The sequence below is a fragment of the Corvus brachyrhynchos genome, unplaced genomic scaffold, assembly GCF_000691975.1.
Source record: "Corvus brachyrhynchos isolate BGI_N302 unplaced genomic scaffold, ASM69197v1 scaffold125, whole genome shotgun sequence".
Classification (NCBI taxonomy): domain Eukaryota; kingdom Metazoa; phylum Chordata; class Aves; order Passeriformes; family Corvidae; genus Corvus; species Corvus brachyrhynchos.
Window position 1 is genome coordinate 1,782,569 of NW_008238342.1, and position 16,742 is coordinate 1,799,310.

Sequence of the window (16,742 nt, forward strand, 5' to 3'; positions counted from 1 at the left end):
CCCCTCCCCTGTGCAGGAGCAGTACGTGTTTGTCCATGATGCCATTCTGGAGGCATGTCTCTGTGGCAACACGGCCATTCCAGTCTGTGAGTTCAGATCCATATATTACAACATCAGCAGATTGGATCCACAGACCAATTCCAGCCAGATAAAAGATGAGTTTCAGGTAATTTCATATGTCTCAGTCACTGCAGTTGGTGTATTGAAGGTGTTTAATCAATTTCTGTGTGTTATTTCGTGATTTCCAGCAGAGCAGAGAAGGGGGACACTGAGCCAAGGTCTGATTTCAGTTGATTTTCGTTGTACTGCTGGGTCAGGCAGAGGTTTGTTTTTGAACGTGGACTACTCAACCTTGAGCAAGGAAAAAACTCTTCCCATCGTTCCAGTAGAGCAAGGGTAGTAATTGTCACACATAATGCTGTACTTCTTATTTTAATAAGTATTGTGTTGTTCATTTTCTTCCATAATTTATACAGAAACATTTATGCCTCAAGGTGCCTTATTATCCATTCTTGTGGCTCTTATGGTGCTTCCAAGCTTTGACAATCAGCTTGTTGACAACCTTCCATGCAGGGGAGAGAGGGAAAATTAACAATTTTGGCTACTGTTAATTTTCAAGTAAATGTCAATGAACACCTCAGTTCACTGTCCATGTTTTGCCAGGTACCTGGTGACGAAACCCAAAATGATGGACAGTAAAACTCTCAAGTGCTCCATTAGTGCTCTTTGCCCAGGGCAAGCAACAAAATGGGGGCCCCTCCTTTGCTTCCTGTCGCTGTTGCTTTTCCCACCCTGGTAAATGGGCTTGGGACGCTCAGCCATGGGCCCTGTGCAGTTGTACCTCTCACACCATGGAGAGTTCACCCAGAATTCTGAACACTGAACTAAGTTTTCCAGTCTTATTTCCCATGAATCTGTAATTCATTACTGCGAGGCTGAAGAGAAACTGGCACAGGGTGCCCAGAGAAGCTGTGGCTGCCCCTGGATCCCTGGAAGTGCCCAAGGCCAGGCTGGACAGGGCTTGGAGCAACCTGGGATAGTGGAAGGTGTCCCTGCCCATGGCAGGGGAGTGGAATGGTTGGGCTTTAAGGTCCCCTTCCAACCCAAACCATTCTGTGGTTCTACGATTTTGAGCCAACATCAATGTAAGGCAAAAAACAAGATTGTGGGAAATTTGGAGCAAGGTGAGTTTGATGGGAAAGAGAGAGACATCTACTATTTGTTGAGTTCACTCATAGTCAGAGTAAAAGGGTGGAGATTGCTTTAATTGTAGTAATTCCCACCCCCTCTCCCAAGCAAAGTGTCTTTTGCAGCAAGAGAATGTCTTTTGGGAGCCCCAGCCTGAGTCAGAGGCCTCTTTTCCTCCCTCTCTGTGCAGAGGGAGAATGTGTGTCTTTTATCTGAAGCCTTACAGGGAATCATCAGGGTTGGTATAGTGAGATAAAGAATGTGGATCCCAACTGATGGCAGTTCAATTAAAAAAAGATCTGGTTCTATCAAGTGATAGCAGATCTGTAAAAGTGTTTCTGCTTCTGAATGCTTGGCATGAAGGAGCCAGAGCCGAACTTCATCAAATGCTGTTTAAAAAACCCACACTATTAAAAAAAAAGCCACTGCTTGCTGGGTGCATTTTGTCATGATATGAGACGGGATTTGTCGCCTCTGTGCTTGTTCTTTTGAGCTGCCAGGGGCTGGCAGCTCCTGTGGGAAGGAACTGCTCTGCTGTGCTTTGCATAAGAGGTTCGGTGTCTGTCTCGTTGTAGAATCTATTTTTACAGGATTTTGGCTCAGAGCGTTCCTCAGCCCTGATTGTCTGGGTTTAATGCAAAGCCTCTTTGCTGCAATCTTTAGGAAGCAGTTGATCTAACTATAGACCCCATGGCAGGGGAGTGGAATGGTTGGGCTTTAAGGTCCCCTTCCAACCCAAACCATTCTGTGGTTCTACGATTTTGAGCCAACATCAATGTAAGGCAAAAAACAAGATTGTGGGAAATTTGGAGCAAGGTGAGTTTGATGGGAAAGAGAGAGACATCTACTATTTGTTGAGTTCACTCATAGTCAGAGTAAAAGGGTGGAGATTGCTTTAATTGTAGTAATTCCCACCCCCTCTCCCAAGCAAAGTGTCTTTTGCAGCAAGAGAATGTCTTTTGGGAGCCCCAGCCTGAGTCAGAGGCCTCTTTTCCTCCCTCTCTGTGCAGAGGGAGAATGTGTGTCTTTTATCTGAAGCCTTACAGGGAATCATCAGGGTTGGTATAGTGAGATAAAGAATGTGGATCCCAACTGATGGCAGTTCAATTAAAAAAAGATCTGGTTCTATCAAGTGATAGCAGATCTGTAAAAGTGTTTCTGCTTCTGAATGCTTGGCATGAAGGAGCCAGAGCCGAACTTCATCAAATGCTGTTTAAAAAACCCACACTATTAAAAAAAAAGCCACTGCTTGCTGGGTGCATTTTGTCATGATATGAGACGGGATTTGTCGCCTCTGTGCTTGTTCTTTTGAGCTGCCAGGGGCTGGCAGCTCCTGTGGGAAGGAACTGCTCTGCTGTGCTTTGCATAAGAGGTTCGGTGTCTGTCTCGTTGTAGAATCTATTTTTACAGGATTTTGGCTCAGAGCGTTCCTCAGCCCTGATTGTCTGGGTTTAATGCAAAGCCTCTTTGCTGCAATCTTTAGGAAGCAGTTGATCTAACTATAGACCTGTGCTTGCAGTTTGTGGTATATAGGTCCCACTGGCCCTGAGGTAAGGCTGGATGTGTTTCTCATGCTCTACATGTTGTCTGGACACACAAAAGCTCGCTCTGGAGAGTTTTTGTAATCTGAATCAGTACAGGAGCAAGGGAGAGGGGGCAGTGGCATAAAATAGGCAGGACTAAATCACTAACAAGTCACCTGCCTGATTATCTGCACTGTCAGAGATCTGAGATTTCCTGTTTTCTCCCCAGCCAGACTCCCTGCCTTCCATCTCCAGACCACGTAGAACCTGAATCATTTAGAGCAGCTATATTATCTCAAGTTTCATACTTTGACACCTTCTTTTGTTTTGGATTATTTAACCTTCCTCTTTTCTTCGTTCATAACCTCTCTGTGGCAGAAGTCCAGTTCTTTGTAAGATTTTTTTTTTTTTTTTGGCCCCTAAATATTTTGCATTCTTCTGGCTGCAGAGAGTTCACTGTAGGACTCCATGGGCTTTGCTCAGCAAGAGGAGATGTAAAAGTGAAAATACAATGACATCAGACAGCCACTGATCTACCACCACTTAAGCACTGGTGTTAAGATGCATTCACTTTGATTTCTGAGTTTTGATCCTTGCTGACCAAGCTGGACTGGTTTGTCAGGAGGCCTCCACAATGGGGAACACAAAACAAAAATAAATTTAAAGAAACGTAGTCTGTCAAGCTGTGGAAAAGACAGACAACAGTCAAAGACTGAAAGCAGGGCCCCAGAGATTGGGTATGACTGTGTAAGTGAAGCATCCTCTGTGTCACTTCAAAAGGAAAGTATCAATCTAAATAATGTATGAAACAAATAGACTTTTCTGTTAAAAAACCTCAAAACAACATTTGATCTTAGGTTTTTATAAGATAAGTCAGTAGCTTGAGGGATCACCAGAGGCTCTGAACACAGCCTGACCTCCTGGGTGGTCCTCAGGGTACACCTGCACAGGACCCCCTTGCAGAGGGAGAAGGATTTGTGCTTCCACCCTAAGGATGGTTGAAACAGGAGGAGGTTTCACTCCATCACCACCTCAAACTGCATCTTATACCTGTGACACCTATTTCCAGCCTCTAGGAAAGAACAGAAATGTTGTCTGGCTGCTCTGGGGGTTTAGAGCTGGAAATGCTTGGGAGGGGTATAGTGCTTTCAATTTTTGCTGGAGCTAACAACATTTGGAAGAGTTCCTCAGGACAATCTGCAAAACGCAATGTGTTAGAACAGCAACAAGCTTCTTAATGCTCCTTCCTTTTTATCTCTGGGATGCCAAAGCTCTGCCAGTCTGAGTCCCTTTCAAACAAACATACTGGGCATATGGCATCCTTCTTGGAAGTGAACTCCGAGGCACTCAGCCTGTTTGTGTCTTTGTTTCCCCTGCTCCCTGCCCCTGCACAGACCCTGAACATCGTGACGCCGCGGGTGCGGCCGGAGGATTGCAGCATCGGGCTGCTGCCCCGCAACCACGACAAGAACCGCTGCATGGACGTGCTGCCCCTGGACCGCTGCCTGCCCTTCCTCATCTCCGTGGATGGCGAGTCCAGCAACTACATCAATGCTGCACTCATGGATGTAAGCACTGCTCTGGCCCCACCCGCTTCATTCCTTCTCAGGATGCTTTTCTGAGAGAATGGATCTGAAGAAAAGAACTTAGCTGTAGTTTCTGAGTCTGGTATCTCCAAACCGGGCAAAGCACGTGGATTTTCTCCTCAGCACCAAGATATGTCCTCTAGACTGTGATTATCCCTGGGAGGTGGTCACAGCACCAGCCTGACAGAGTTCAAGAAGCTTTCAGACCATACTTTTGGGAACTCTTGGGGATGGTGCTGTGCAGGGCCAGGAGCTGGACTCAGTGATCCTTGAGGGTCCCTTCCAAGCCAGCCTATTCTGTGATCACACACCCTTAGTTCTGCACCACACCATGGAGAATTTTTGGCAAAGACATCCCTCAATGTGCAGTCTGAGGCTGGATCATAGAAAGGCAGATGCAGGAAGAAGTGGTGGGACAGCTCTTCCCATAAGTTAGTTTTTGTATCCATTGGGAAGAGAAATGTTTGCCAGGTCAGCTCTTTGAAAAAGGATCATTTGCAGTGTGGAGCGAGTGATTGATTTGATCTTAATGCAGTTAAGAATGTGGGAGTGCAGGGATCAGATGTGCAAAATACTTCCAGGCTAAAGGATGTGAGTTGAGCTGATGTGACTCTGTCCAAAGGCATTTTCCCTCGCTTTGTTTATAGCCTGGAATTTCACAGCATGGGTCATTTGTGGAGGATGAATTATGTTGATGGCTTCTTTTTGCTGTGGTGCCTTTGGACACAGACGTCTTTAAAGCCACTAATTATTGCACTTGGAGTATGTGTAAATGTGATCCAGGGTGAAAAACCTTCATTTTTTCCCTGGCAGCAACAGGGTCACTGTTTTTAATTTTGTCTGTTCTTCAGTCTTTGGGAAACAGCGATGCTGTTGCATTTAAGATAATTTGGTCAAATGGTCACAGAAGTTATTTTAGTTTTTTTCTGCAAGATTGTGATGTTTTCATTGCAAACATGCCTGAGGAAACTTGTTTTTTAAAGTGTGTTCAGTGCTTTTGCACATCTGCAGAAGCACAATCCAGTCTTTGCTTTCTTAGGGATTGGGAATGTTTGTACATTTCAGCCCTTATTGCCTCAAATCACTTTGCTAATATTTGTATCCTTCCCCACAAAATTCCAGTGGATTAATTTTTTTAAGTACAAAGCAATTTTTCACCTTCCATTGAAATTCAGCTGCTCTCATGTTCTCTGGCTTTTCTCTTTCTTTCCATAGAGGAATCAGGAACTTTGGGGGCAAAAATAATCACAAGGGAACAGCTAAAATCCTACATTTTCGTAGCTGTTCTTGCTGAGAACAGACCTTGTAAATTCTTTTTTTCCCTGGTAACTTCATGTGTGAAGTCTTGTACTGACCATGGACCCTTAGAGGACACCCTCCATCCCATATTGCCTTGAATGGAGCAAAACTGTCCCTCACCTTCCCCTAAAACAATGGAGTGCAAAAAATGAGATTAAAGGCACATTGTGAGTCAAGCCATGTAGAAGTGATGATAGATTTGTATTTAATCCATGGGGTTTGGAGAAAAACATGATTCCATGTGTCCCTGACATCATCATTCCCCCGTAATCCCACACATGTTCTCTTGCATGAGTAATTCACACCTGTGTGTCACCTTCCCTTTGAAATAGGACAGTGAACCTGGTTCCTCCCCTGTCTTAAATATCTGGGGAAGGTTTCTTTTTTCTCCTAATGGCAAACCCCACAAGCACTTGTGCCCTTCAGCCAAGGGTTTAGCCAGGTTTGCATTTTGCTGCTGGCACACCATGAAAAAACCACAGCAGGAACACTCTGGTGTTTAATTAAGAGATAAACCTCACTGTTTTATTTGCCACTATGTTGCCACCACTGCTCTGGTACTTCACTGCTTTTGACCCATACTGGTGTTTCTAGATGTGAGATGCAGAATGGGGAAAAAGAGAGAAGTCCGTTCCAGACTATAATTCCCAATAAATTGTTTCCTTTTCCTTCTCTCTGTGTCATGTCCCATCACCCTCCTCGCACGTGCACACTCACAAGCACCTTTTTCCCAGCATGGCCTGCCCAGCACTTCCACCCACATCTGCCTCAGGTGGAGGAGAAAAGGCAAACCCCCATGATGGGCAGCTTAATGCTTCAGGATTTTATTTATTTCTTCACTTTAAATCCAGAATTTTATTCTGTTGGAGGGATTTTTGTGCTCTTTTGTTTTTTTACCCCAGAATTAGTGTGCCTTTTGATTCAAGTCTGCTTCACGGATGTACAGCACAAAGGACTGTGCAGTTTCCAGGCTCATTTAAGCCTTGCCTGCCGTGGTTGGAGAACGATAGTTTTCAGCTTGTGGCCTTTCATCCCTGAGAGCCTCACAAACATTCATTAACTCAGCCCCACAGAGGTTGGGAGCACAGCTCCACCCCTTCATGCTTAGGGAGGCTGAGGCCAGGGGGCCTTTCTGAGGTGAAAGAATGATATCAGAAATTAAATGCCAACGTCACAGGCTCTGAATGCTGCCCCACAAGCTCATAAAGGATGGCTGGGATCCAAGTGTGCCACCTCTGTCACACTGCGCCCCCAGGCAGCCACAGCAGACTGGGCTAATCCCTTCTGGAGATCCTCGAGGCTACCACAGCATAAAGGAGAGCATTTGCTTCCAGCTGTTTTCCTTCCAATTATTAATATTACTGATAGTAGTAGTAATAGCAGAATTAGCATTATTTGCTGTGTCTCAAAATATAAATAATTGATTTGGGTAATCTCTGCTCTTGTGACACTTCTTTAATGAAATGTCTTCATTGGGAGCAAAGGAATCCCATTACGAGGCGTTCATTCATTGCGGAGCGATAACAAGGAGCAGGATGTGTGATTTGTATAATCTGGTTAAATGGCTCAGATTGCGTCCCCACAGCCTCCCGGGTATAATATTCCTTTGAATAAAAGTTGATTGAATTTTTTTGTTTTTTTAACTCATCTTATTCTTTTGTTAGAGCCACAAGCAACCTGCTGCCTTCATTGTCACCCAGCACCCTTTGCCCAACACCATCGCAGACTTCTGGAGGCTGGTGTTTGACTACAACTGCTCCTCCGTGGTGATGCTCAACGAGATGGATGCAGCACAGGTGAGTGGCTCTTCATTCCTGGCATGTCACTTCCTTCTCAAATCCAGGGGGTTTCAGAGAGTTCCTGCTCCCATTTTCTTTGGCCCTCCCACCCCAATAAATAAATGAGGGGAAGCTGGAAAGTAATAGGTGATGTTTGGGGTTTAAATGGAGAATAAATCCACATGCTTGGCTCTTTGTAAGCTAATTCTTGTTGCAATTAAAAGGGATCACAGAAGGGTTTGGATGGGAAGAGACCTTAAAGTTCATCTCATCCCACCCCTGCCATGGGCAGGGACACCTTCCACCAGCCCAGGCTGCTCCAAGCCCCATCCAGCCTGGCCTTGGACACTTCCAGGGATCCAGGGGCAGCCACAGCTGCTCTGGGCAACCTGTGCCGGGGCCTGCCCACCCTCACAGGGAAGAATTTCTTCCTGATATCCCATCTAACTCTGGCCTCCTTCAGCTTAATGCTATTCCTCTCTTTCCTATCCCTCCACATCCTTCTGAAAAGTCCCCCTCCAGCCTTCCTGTAACCCGCTTTTATGTACTGGAAAGTTGCTATAAGGTCTCCCCGCTTATTATATAAATACTTTGATATAAAATTATATAAAGTTGATATATTTGAAAGTATTAAAAAGTTTTATATAAATACTTTCTATATTACAGAATTACTTTGTGTTTCCAGCCCAGAATTTCCCTCCCAAACCCACTTTCTTCCCTTTCACATTTTTGTCTGCATTTGGTTCAAGAAAGTGCTCCCTACCACAGCCCCAGTGTGCTTCACACTTGCCTTTTTCACAGAGCATTTCCAGAAGAATAAAACCAAGAGAGCTGAAATAATTTGAAGGATCTTTCCCCTGAGATTTCCAGCACAATTCTGTAATACTGAGAAATGTGCTTTGCACAGTTTGACAAGAACATAGTGCTTTGTATCTTTTTTTTTTTCTTTCTTTTTAATTCCACATCTAAGTTGGGTTTTGGCTACTGGCCACACCGTGATTTTCAGGATTTGAGCTTGCCAGGGAGGAGCTTTTGCCATTCCTTCTGCCCTGGTGTCTCCAGCCAACTTGCTGATGAGTGGCAGAGGATAACAGCTTTCAAAAAGGCACAATCATGCAATTTGTGTGGAGAGTACATTTGGCATGGCTAATTCACCCATTCCAGCACTTGTTCTATGAGAAGAGAGGAACCCTCAAGCAGTTGGTACTTCATGGATTCATTTTTCATTTGTCTCTTCCCAGTCTTACCACACATGGAGGCAGTGAAATTACTGGTCTCTTTTTTGGACGGTGATGGAGAAACCAACTGCCCCAGTCCTTAAGGGGATGTCCCATTAGGGGGAACTCTGTGGGATTCCATTCCAGCTGCAGGGAGAGCTCTGCTCAGCACTGGGTTCTCCTGGTGCCCTGCAGAGCCCCACCTCTCTGTGAGCAACCAGAGATCCTCTGGATCTTCTGTTTCCCTCTTCCATCCACCCTCCTTGATTCTGCATCTTGGCATTCAATCCAGAGACAAATTTCATCTTTTTTTCCTGACACTTCAAAGCCAAACCCAGCTTTTTCTGGAAATGACACACTTTCTCACACTTGGTTCTTGGAAAACACAAACCTTTCAGTTTCAGCCAGTGTTATTCTTCTGACTGTCTTTCTACACAAAGCTTATTTCTTTTCCTAGCAAAGTTTTGCTGTTATGATGTGGTCTGTAGGCACAGGAAAGGGGATTTGGCAGTGCATGAAGTCACTTTGACAGTTTCTGTAGCACAGTGTCACCTCCCTCGAGAGTGCAGCCAATGCCAGAACACCCAGGTGGCACTGGAAGTTAAGGAGGATTTTAAAGTTTGTATTGTATGAGCTACCAGGACCAGGTGTGGCAGCTTGATATCATAGAATCATTTGGTGTGGAAAAGACCTCTAAGATCATTGACTCCAACCTCGATGGAGTTATCTCAGCACTGCCAAATTCACCACTAACCCATGTCTCCAAGCGCCACATCTACATGTCTTTTAAATCCTTCCAGGGATGGTGGCTCCACCACTGCCCTGGGCAGCCTGTTCCAATGCCTGACCACCCTTTCAGTGGAGAAATTTTCCCAGTATCCAGTCTAAGCCTCCCCTGGCACAACTTGAGGCCGTTCCCTCTCCTCCTGTCCCTGTTCCCTGGGAGCAGAGCCCGACCCCCCCGGCTGCCCCCTCCTGTCAGGGACTTGTGCAGAGCCACAAGGTCCCCCCTGAGCCTCCTTTGCTCCAGGCTGAGCCCCTTTCCCAGCTCCCTCAGCCACTCCTGGGGCTCCAGCCCCTCCCCCAGCTCTGTTGCCCTTCACACAACCACTGTGTGATTGAGCCTCACGCCAGTGGCCTCAGCCCATCAATCCAGATCCCTCTGCAGATCCTTCCTGCCCTCCAGCAGATCATCAGATCCATTGTGGAGATGCATTTTCTGGAGGGGGACTTGGCACCGTGCCCGCCCTGTCCCTGCATGACAATGTTGTCATCACCTGCCTGTTGAGCAGTGCCTGATCCCAGGCTGTGCCCTGAGCACAGGGAAAAGGTGCAGATAAACCCACGTGGAGGTCAGAGCACACAGCAGCCATTTTTCAGCAGTGTGTACACCTGTGTGTTTGGAGAGGTAGCCATCCACACACCTGCTCTGGGAGAAGCAAAGTTCCCATGCTAAGGGAAGGTTTAATCTTTTTCTGCTTTCCAGTGCACCTTGAGGTTGTTTGCTAAAGCTCCTGCTCGGCTCACATCTCCCTGCCTGTGGGACAGATGCTTTGAGAGGAGATCACTAGGCAGCTTGAAAGTCTGAATGAAGAGTAAAGAATCCCTTCAAAGGACTTGCTTGTGTGGTCGTGGCTGGCTTGCTTAATCTTGAAAAACCAACAGGGGCAAAGATGCATAAGATTGTGTGAATATCCCACCCAATTTCAATCCTATGTGATCAAAGGAAGAACAGGAGTGCAGAATTAATGCAGTTGCATGCACACTCGACATTGTTGCTGGCAGTGATTGAACTTGAAAAGCTTGGGATCAAGTTCAAATGAGCATCTGGGGGTTTCAAAACTTGTACAAAATTACACTTGAAAATAGGAAGGAAAAAAACCCACAAAGAAATACAATCTTAGCAGAAACTGCTAATGAGATCTCATGCAAAATATTTTTGCGCCATGATCTATTTCCAGATGGATTTAAAATCCTTAGATTGTAATTTGTGTGCATAGGATGTTTTTTGTCCTTTCAACTCAATGACATCAGCACAAGAAAAAGACTTCCAGCCTGCTTCACAAACTTCAGAGATGCAGTTGTGGTTCACCCTGAAACCAGAAACTCAATCTCCTTCCCCTGCTCACTTGGTAGAGCCAGAAAGATAAAAAGTTCATCTTGCAGAAAAAAAGAAATTCCAGTTTGTTTGAATTAAGATTAATTTTCTTGGTGCCTGGACTGTTTCCTCATTTTTACCAAATCTTTATGGTTCCTATTAAATTTATCTACAGACACTAATCTTCTAATGTTCCTTTTCAATCTCTACCTTTACAGAAGCTTCATTTGTCCGCCACCTTCTCTGCACCTCTAGACCCAGAATTCAATCCGTTACAAATTGTGTTCATGCAAAAATAAACAGCAAGAAAAGTCCAGGCCCTAAAATATATTTCTTTTTTTCTTCATACTCAGGATATAAAATGTTTTACTGAGCTAGAATGAGATCTTCTCTGAACAAAGCCACATTATACAAGATTGGTGATGGATTTTGAGCTGGTTATAAATCCAAATGGAATGATTGAGTATGTTCATAATTAAGATTTCTGTTTGGTTTTGTTTATTTCCTAGCTCTGCATGCAGTACTGGCCTGAGAAGACATCCTGTTGTTACGGCCCAATCCAAGTGGAGTTTGTTTCCGCAGACATTGATGAAGATATCATCAACCGGATATTCCGGATTTGCAACATGGCCAGGGTAAGAGAGGAGAGATACCACATTTCCTGGTTATTCTCAAAAACACATTTTGACTTGAGGAAGAGGCAGAGCCAAGACTTGTGGTTTAGAGATGCAGAATCCCTCACCTAGGAACGAAATTCCACTGCAGCTACTTCCTTTAATTAACATTTAATCAGCCTGCATTGCTAAAGGACTCTTGGCTGAAGGCAGCAAGTGGATGATATGAGCTGAAAATCTGTATTTAAATGGTGAGCATTTTTCTGTGTGTATCTGAGAACAATTCATCACTTTGTAGCCAATACAAAGCCATCAGTATTGCAGGAAATAAACTGGGATGGTGTCAGCAGCTCTCCATCTGTCAGCTACCAGGCAGCATCTCTGAAGACAGATGCAATGTTTACTGGCTAGACTGGGATTCCCAATTGCCACTGCTTTCCCTATAAATAAGCAACTGCCATTTCTGTAAGCAACTCTTTGTCTGTGTCCCTCAGCCCCAGGACAGCTGAAATGATAGAAACAAAGTTTATCTGCACACTGAGCCTTGGCAATCCGACTTCAGGGCTGCAGGAAAGGGCTTCAGCAGAGGATTTTTCTCTCATTAGTTGTTTCCCAGATTGATTAGGTTTTCTTTGTTGTTCCTCTTTCATTTTTTCTAATCAGAAATGGAAGCAGGCTCCACAAATTGTATCTCCTTGCAGTTTAACACATCAGTCTCCGCATGGTCAGAGCCTGGGCAGCAGTTCCATTGTGGCACTGCAGAGGGAACCTTGTGGTCCAGTCACAGAAATTGATAAATTGGTTGGATATTAGGCACATTCCTGTGTCCCAGTGAGAGCCTGGGGATCATAAAGCTGGTCAGACCAAGGCTCTGTGACTCTCAGATGGAGCTGGCCTGTGGATGCAGGGCTGGCAGGGTGGGTGCTGTGCACTCACAGCTCTCTGCACTCATCCGTGTCCAACACCACGGCCACTGCCAGCAAATTTATGAGGGTGCTTTCCCTCCACAGTCCCCAGAGAATTTTTGAGGGTCACCTTTACTTCTTAGGGCACAGAACAGGCAACCAGGAAAGAGATATTTGATCTGTTTGTGCATTTTGATGAAACTTTATTCTGGAAACCAAACAGGGGTCCCATGTTTTGGTGTCTGCCTGGCTCTGTAATAATCATTATCCAGGCTAGGGATCAGCCCTTGTTTCTGCACTGTGTCAGGTACCCAGAGTGGACAATGCTAACAGTGCAGATGCAGAGGGGAGGATGCTGTGTCACCAGTGCCCCAGCTCTGCCCCGTCCCTGTGCCCCTGCCCCGTCCAGCACCCTGAGCAGGCCCTGTGTTCCAGCCGCAGGACGGGTATCGCATCGTGCAGCACCTGCAGTACATCGGCTGGCCGGCTTACAGGGACACCCCTCCCTCCAAACGCTCCCTGCTGAAGGTGGTCAGGAGGCTGGAGAAGTGGCAGGAGCAGTACGACGGCAGAGACGGGCGCACTGTGGTCCACTGCCTGTAAGTAGGGCTGGAAAATGTCTGCAGCCTCACGCGGTGCTGTGTGAAGACAGCTGGTTGTGGATCTGGAAATCTGGTGGCTTGCCAGGCTTCAGCTGGAGAAAATGCAGTTAAAGTACATTTATCATACACTGCAAGTTGGATATTGTACTGCATTATAGTATCCTGGCCCAGGGATTTTACTGATCGCAGTGAGAAATAGCTCCAAAAGCTCTGCTACATTGTGGGTCCTGTGACTGGAGCCCAGAGAGAGCTGAAGCAGCTCTGCCACATGCCCAGCTCTGAGCACAGAGCTGCTGTGAGCCCAGAGCAGGGATTTGCAGCACTGCAGTCCTTGAGATTCCCTGTCCACCACTCCAGGAGTCCCTTAGCCCTTCCATCCCTGCCTCCTGGTCTACAGGTCTCCACTTTCACAAACTCACAGAATGGTTTGGGTTGGAAGGGAGCCCAAGCACCACTCAGTCCTAGTGGACACCTGCCACTGTCCCAGGTTGCTCCAAGCCCTGTCCACCCTGGCCTTGGACACTTCTAGGGGTCCAGGGGCAGCCACAGGTTTTCTGGGCACCCTGTGCCAGGGCCTCCCCAGCTTCAAAGGGAGGAATTCCTTCTCAATATTCAACTAACCCTGCCCTCTGGCAGTGGGAAGCCACTGCCCCTTGTCCTGTCACTCCATGCCCTTGTTCCAAGTCACTCCCCAGGCCTCTCAGAGCCCCTTTAGGCACACAAATCCTTGAATATCCATGACCAGTCATTACATTAAAGACCTTCCCCAGTGTCCATGGGGTGTGAGCTGTGGGCTCTCCTTCCCTCAGCCTCACCAGCTCCACCCTCACCTCTTTTCTCCTGCTCCCAGGAACGGCGGGGGACGCAGCGGCACCTTCTGTGCCATCTGCAGCGTGTGTGAAATGATCCAGCAGCAAAATATCATCGACGTGTTCCACATAGTGAAAACGCTACGGAATAACAAATCCAACATGGTGGAGTCACTGGTGAGGCTTTTTTCTGCTCATTCTCCCACCCACTGTGTGCAAGGCACTTCAGGATAGGTAAGAAAATGTCATGGCTTAGTTCAGGATGAATCAAAATGAATCAGAACATGAAGGCATCAGAGTTAAAACTGGTCCTGTTTTAGCATGTTCAGTGAATCCTCCTGCTTCTCTTTTTGAGCAGAGGGGATGCCCTGGCAGAGTGATGGGCACACTGTCCCATGCCCAGCTGCCTCAGGTCAAACCCCACAGAGCTGTCACCATGGCTGTGGGAAGAGTGGGATTTGTCCTCCTGTCCAGCCCAGTGCTGGGTTCTGTGACGTGCCTTGAAACCAGGAAGGTAGAACAGTCCAGCCCCCAGGCCTGGCTCCCTGCAGCTCAGGAGATTAAAGTGTCCTGAATTCAGTCATCTCCATCGATCACACTGAGTCCGTGCCTCAGAAGCAACACGTGCACTGAGGGCTGGAGGCAAATAATGAATAGTCCAGACTGAGGCTGTCTCTTTGAGTGCTTTTCTCTTCCATTGACAGCACCATCTCCCAGCAATGCTTGCTCAGGATCACACAGGAACACAATCAGTGTTTGCCTGCTCCTGCCAAAGGGTATAAGAGAGAGGGAGGAGGTGTTTTTGCTTGTAGAACAGGGCTCTGAGGAATTTACCCATATCCTGATGCCATTCCTTTGTGTTCTCTCTTTCAGGAACAGTATAAATTTGTATACGAGGTTGCACTGGAATACTTGAGTTCCTTTTAGCCCAGCCAAGGGAGGGGACCCCACGATGTGCCAGACCCCAAACTCTGGCGGATGCTTCTCCCCTGTCCCGCACTGGAAGGCAGTAACAAGTGTGGGAAGGAAAACAACTCCTTCCTGGAGCAAGAGACTGAGGCTGCAGAGACCTCCCTGGAAGCGGAGGCGATGCCTGTGTGTGCTGCTGCCTGCTTTCTATCAGAACATCTACTGCTTCTTAAATAACCTACTGTAAAAATTAGCAAAATGGGAGACAGGCTGAAAGACTGGACTTTCTAATCCCCTCTGACTTCTCTCCTCTTTTGGATTGTATTTTTGCTCTGCTTGCTGCAGAGTGGGGAAGGAATGAAACCCTTAGGAAATTCTCTTTTAAATGTCTCCTTTTTAATTTATAATTTTGTTCTCAAATCCCAGCCTTTTAATTTTTTAATTTCATGCAGCAGTCATTTGGGAAAAATGAGATAGCCATAGGGGATACATGAAATGTTTCATTACGATTTGTCTACCTTATCTGTTTCCTTTTATTTGTTTTTCCAAATGAAAAGGCCAACACAGACACAAAAACAAAAAAGAAAAAAATGAAAAGAAAAAGCTGGGGTTCTCTTCCCATGTGTAGTCCCTTTAAGCATGAAAATAGATGGTGGAGATGAGAAGCTGTTCATGGATTCACTGCCTCCACACAAATGTTTCCTCCCAGTTTCTGCTCGACTTCCAGGGCTGTGCATGACCCAGTTCCATCCCTCTGGTCTGTGTCCTTTTGCTGCTGGTGAAGCCACTGAGGACTTTCCCAGCCACTAGAACCTGAAGGTTAAATATTTGCATCAAACCAATTGCATTTGTCTTGCAACCTCGGTAACTTCGTTACCGCATTTTCCAAGTATTTGCTGGGGTGCAGTGTGTCTGACAAACAGGGTATGAAGTAGGTATTATTGCTCATATACTATCTATGACTCTTTTTTATTCATTATTTGTATTGCTGTAGAACTTAGGACCCCTAGTCATGAAAAAAAAAACTAGGCACTGTGCAAACAGACAACAAAGAAAGCTCCTGCTCAAGAGTTTAAAGTCTGAAGGTTCTTAAAATTGGGTTTGGGCAAGATTTCCTCACTATTTCCAGGCCCTACTAGCTTCAAAATTGTAACCCATTGGAGCTGTAGGAAAGGTGATGTACATACACAGGAACCTAATCTGACACCTGTAAAGAGAAGTGTTAGCCCAGCACAGCAACTTCGCTTCTTAAGCAAAACGGCTTTTGTTTTATTCTGCAAATTGCCTGTGCAAGTCTCCTTCTCTGAAACAAACACCAGATGTGTTTTGCCATGGCTCTGGACCTCATTCTGATGTCTTAGCAGCTAAGAAATTGCTTTTCTGAAAAAGTATGTTGAAGTAGTTAATCACTAAGGTCTGCGGGGTAATCTTGGAGAAAAAAAAAAAAATTGAATGAACAAGACTTTACAATAATTAGTATTTCAATTTAGCCATTTATTTATCTTGAGGGTGAGGGATATGAGGTTGCTCTGTGTGTAAATTAGATTCTGGCATGTATGTTTCTTCAAATTCAGACTTGCTGAAAGATAGACTGAAGTTAAGAGTTTAAGGAAACTCCAATTTTCTTATCACCCTGTAGTTTTCCACCCTCAGGTAAATACTCGGAGGCTGCTGTGAGCTCTGTCCTGCCCATGCCAGGCACAGAGCATGCCAGACGTTCAAAATGCTTTGCTAATTCTGTCTGTGAGTTCAAAAGGCACCTCTGTTCCATGGTCATTCTTTCTGCAATCCCTCGCCTTGACCAGGAGGGATGGAAATGAAATCTGGCAAAAGCAGCTCTCGACTCAGACACAGCAGTGCCCAACCAGTGGTCGTCCACCAGGACCTGCACCAGCTTAGGGAAGGATGCTTGGAGTTTCATTAATGCCCCTCTTGATAAGCAAAGGAGGGAGCTCACAGGATGCTGAACCACCTGGGATTTTTCTAAGGAGCTTTGGATTCTTGGCTTTAATATCATGAAGGCCTTAACTGATCATGAACCACCTTCTCACAGGAGCCTCTGCACTGTTCCTGGTTGGTCCTTTCTGTTGCCTGCCAAAAAGTCATGAAATCATCTTTAGTTCCAGTTGGGGCTGTAGGTGGGTGTCTGGCATCTCAGGCTACTGGTCTGAATTGGGTTTTTCTCTTTTTGCAACTAAAGATCAAAATTCAGCA

General features: G+C 45.9%; 1 protein-coding gene across 9 annotated transcripts in view; it reads left to right on the forward strand.

The window, feature by feature from the left end:
* Positions 1–16,742, forward strand: part of PTPRT (protein tyrosine phosphatase, receptor type T) — a 315,834-nt gene extending 299,092 nt beyond the window's left edge. For all 9 annotated transcript variants that reach the window (XM_017735146.1, XM_017735147.1, XM_017735148.1 and 6 more), the window contains 7 exons: positions 17–166; positions 4,106–4,279; positions 7,261–7,392; positions 11,199–11,324; positions 12,644–12,807; positions 13,661–13,796; positions 14,493–16,742. In XM_017735146.1, the coding sequence (XP_017590635.1) occupies positions 17–166; positions 4,106–4,279; positions 7,261–7,392; positions 11,199–11,324; positions 12,644–12,807; positions 13,661–13,796; positions 14,493–14,546 (936 nt within the window). In that variant the 3' untranslated portion in view covers positions 14,547–16,742. The remainder of the gene's footprint in view (positions 1–16; positions 167–4,105; positions 4,280–7,260; positions 7,393–11,198; positions 11,325–12,643; positions 12,808–13,660; positions 13,797–14,492) is intronic.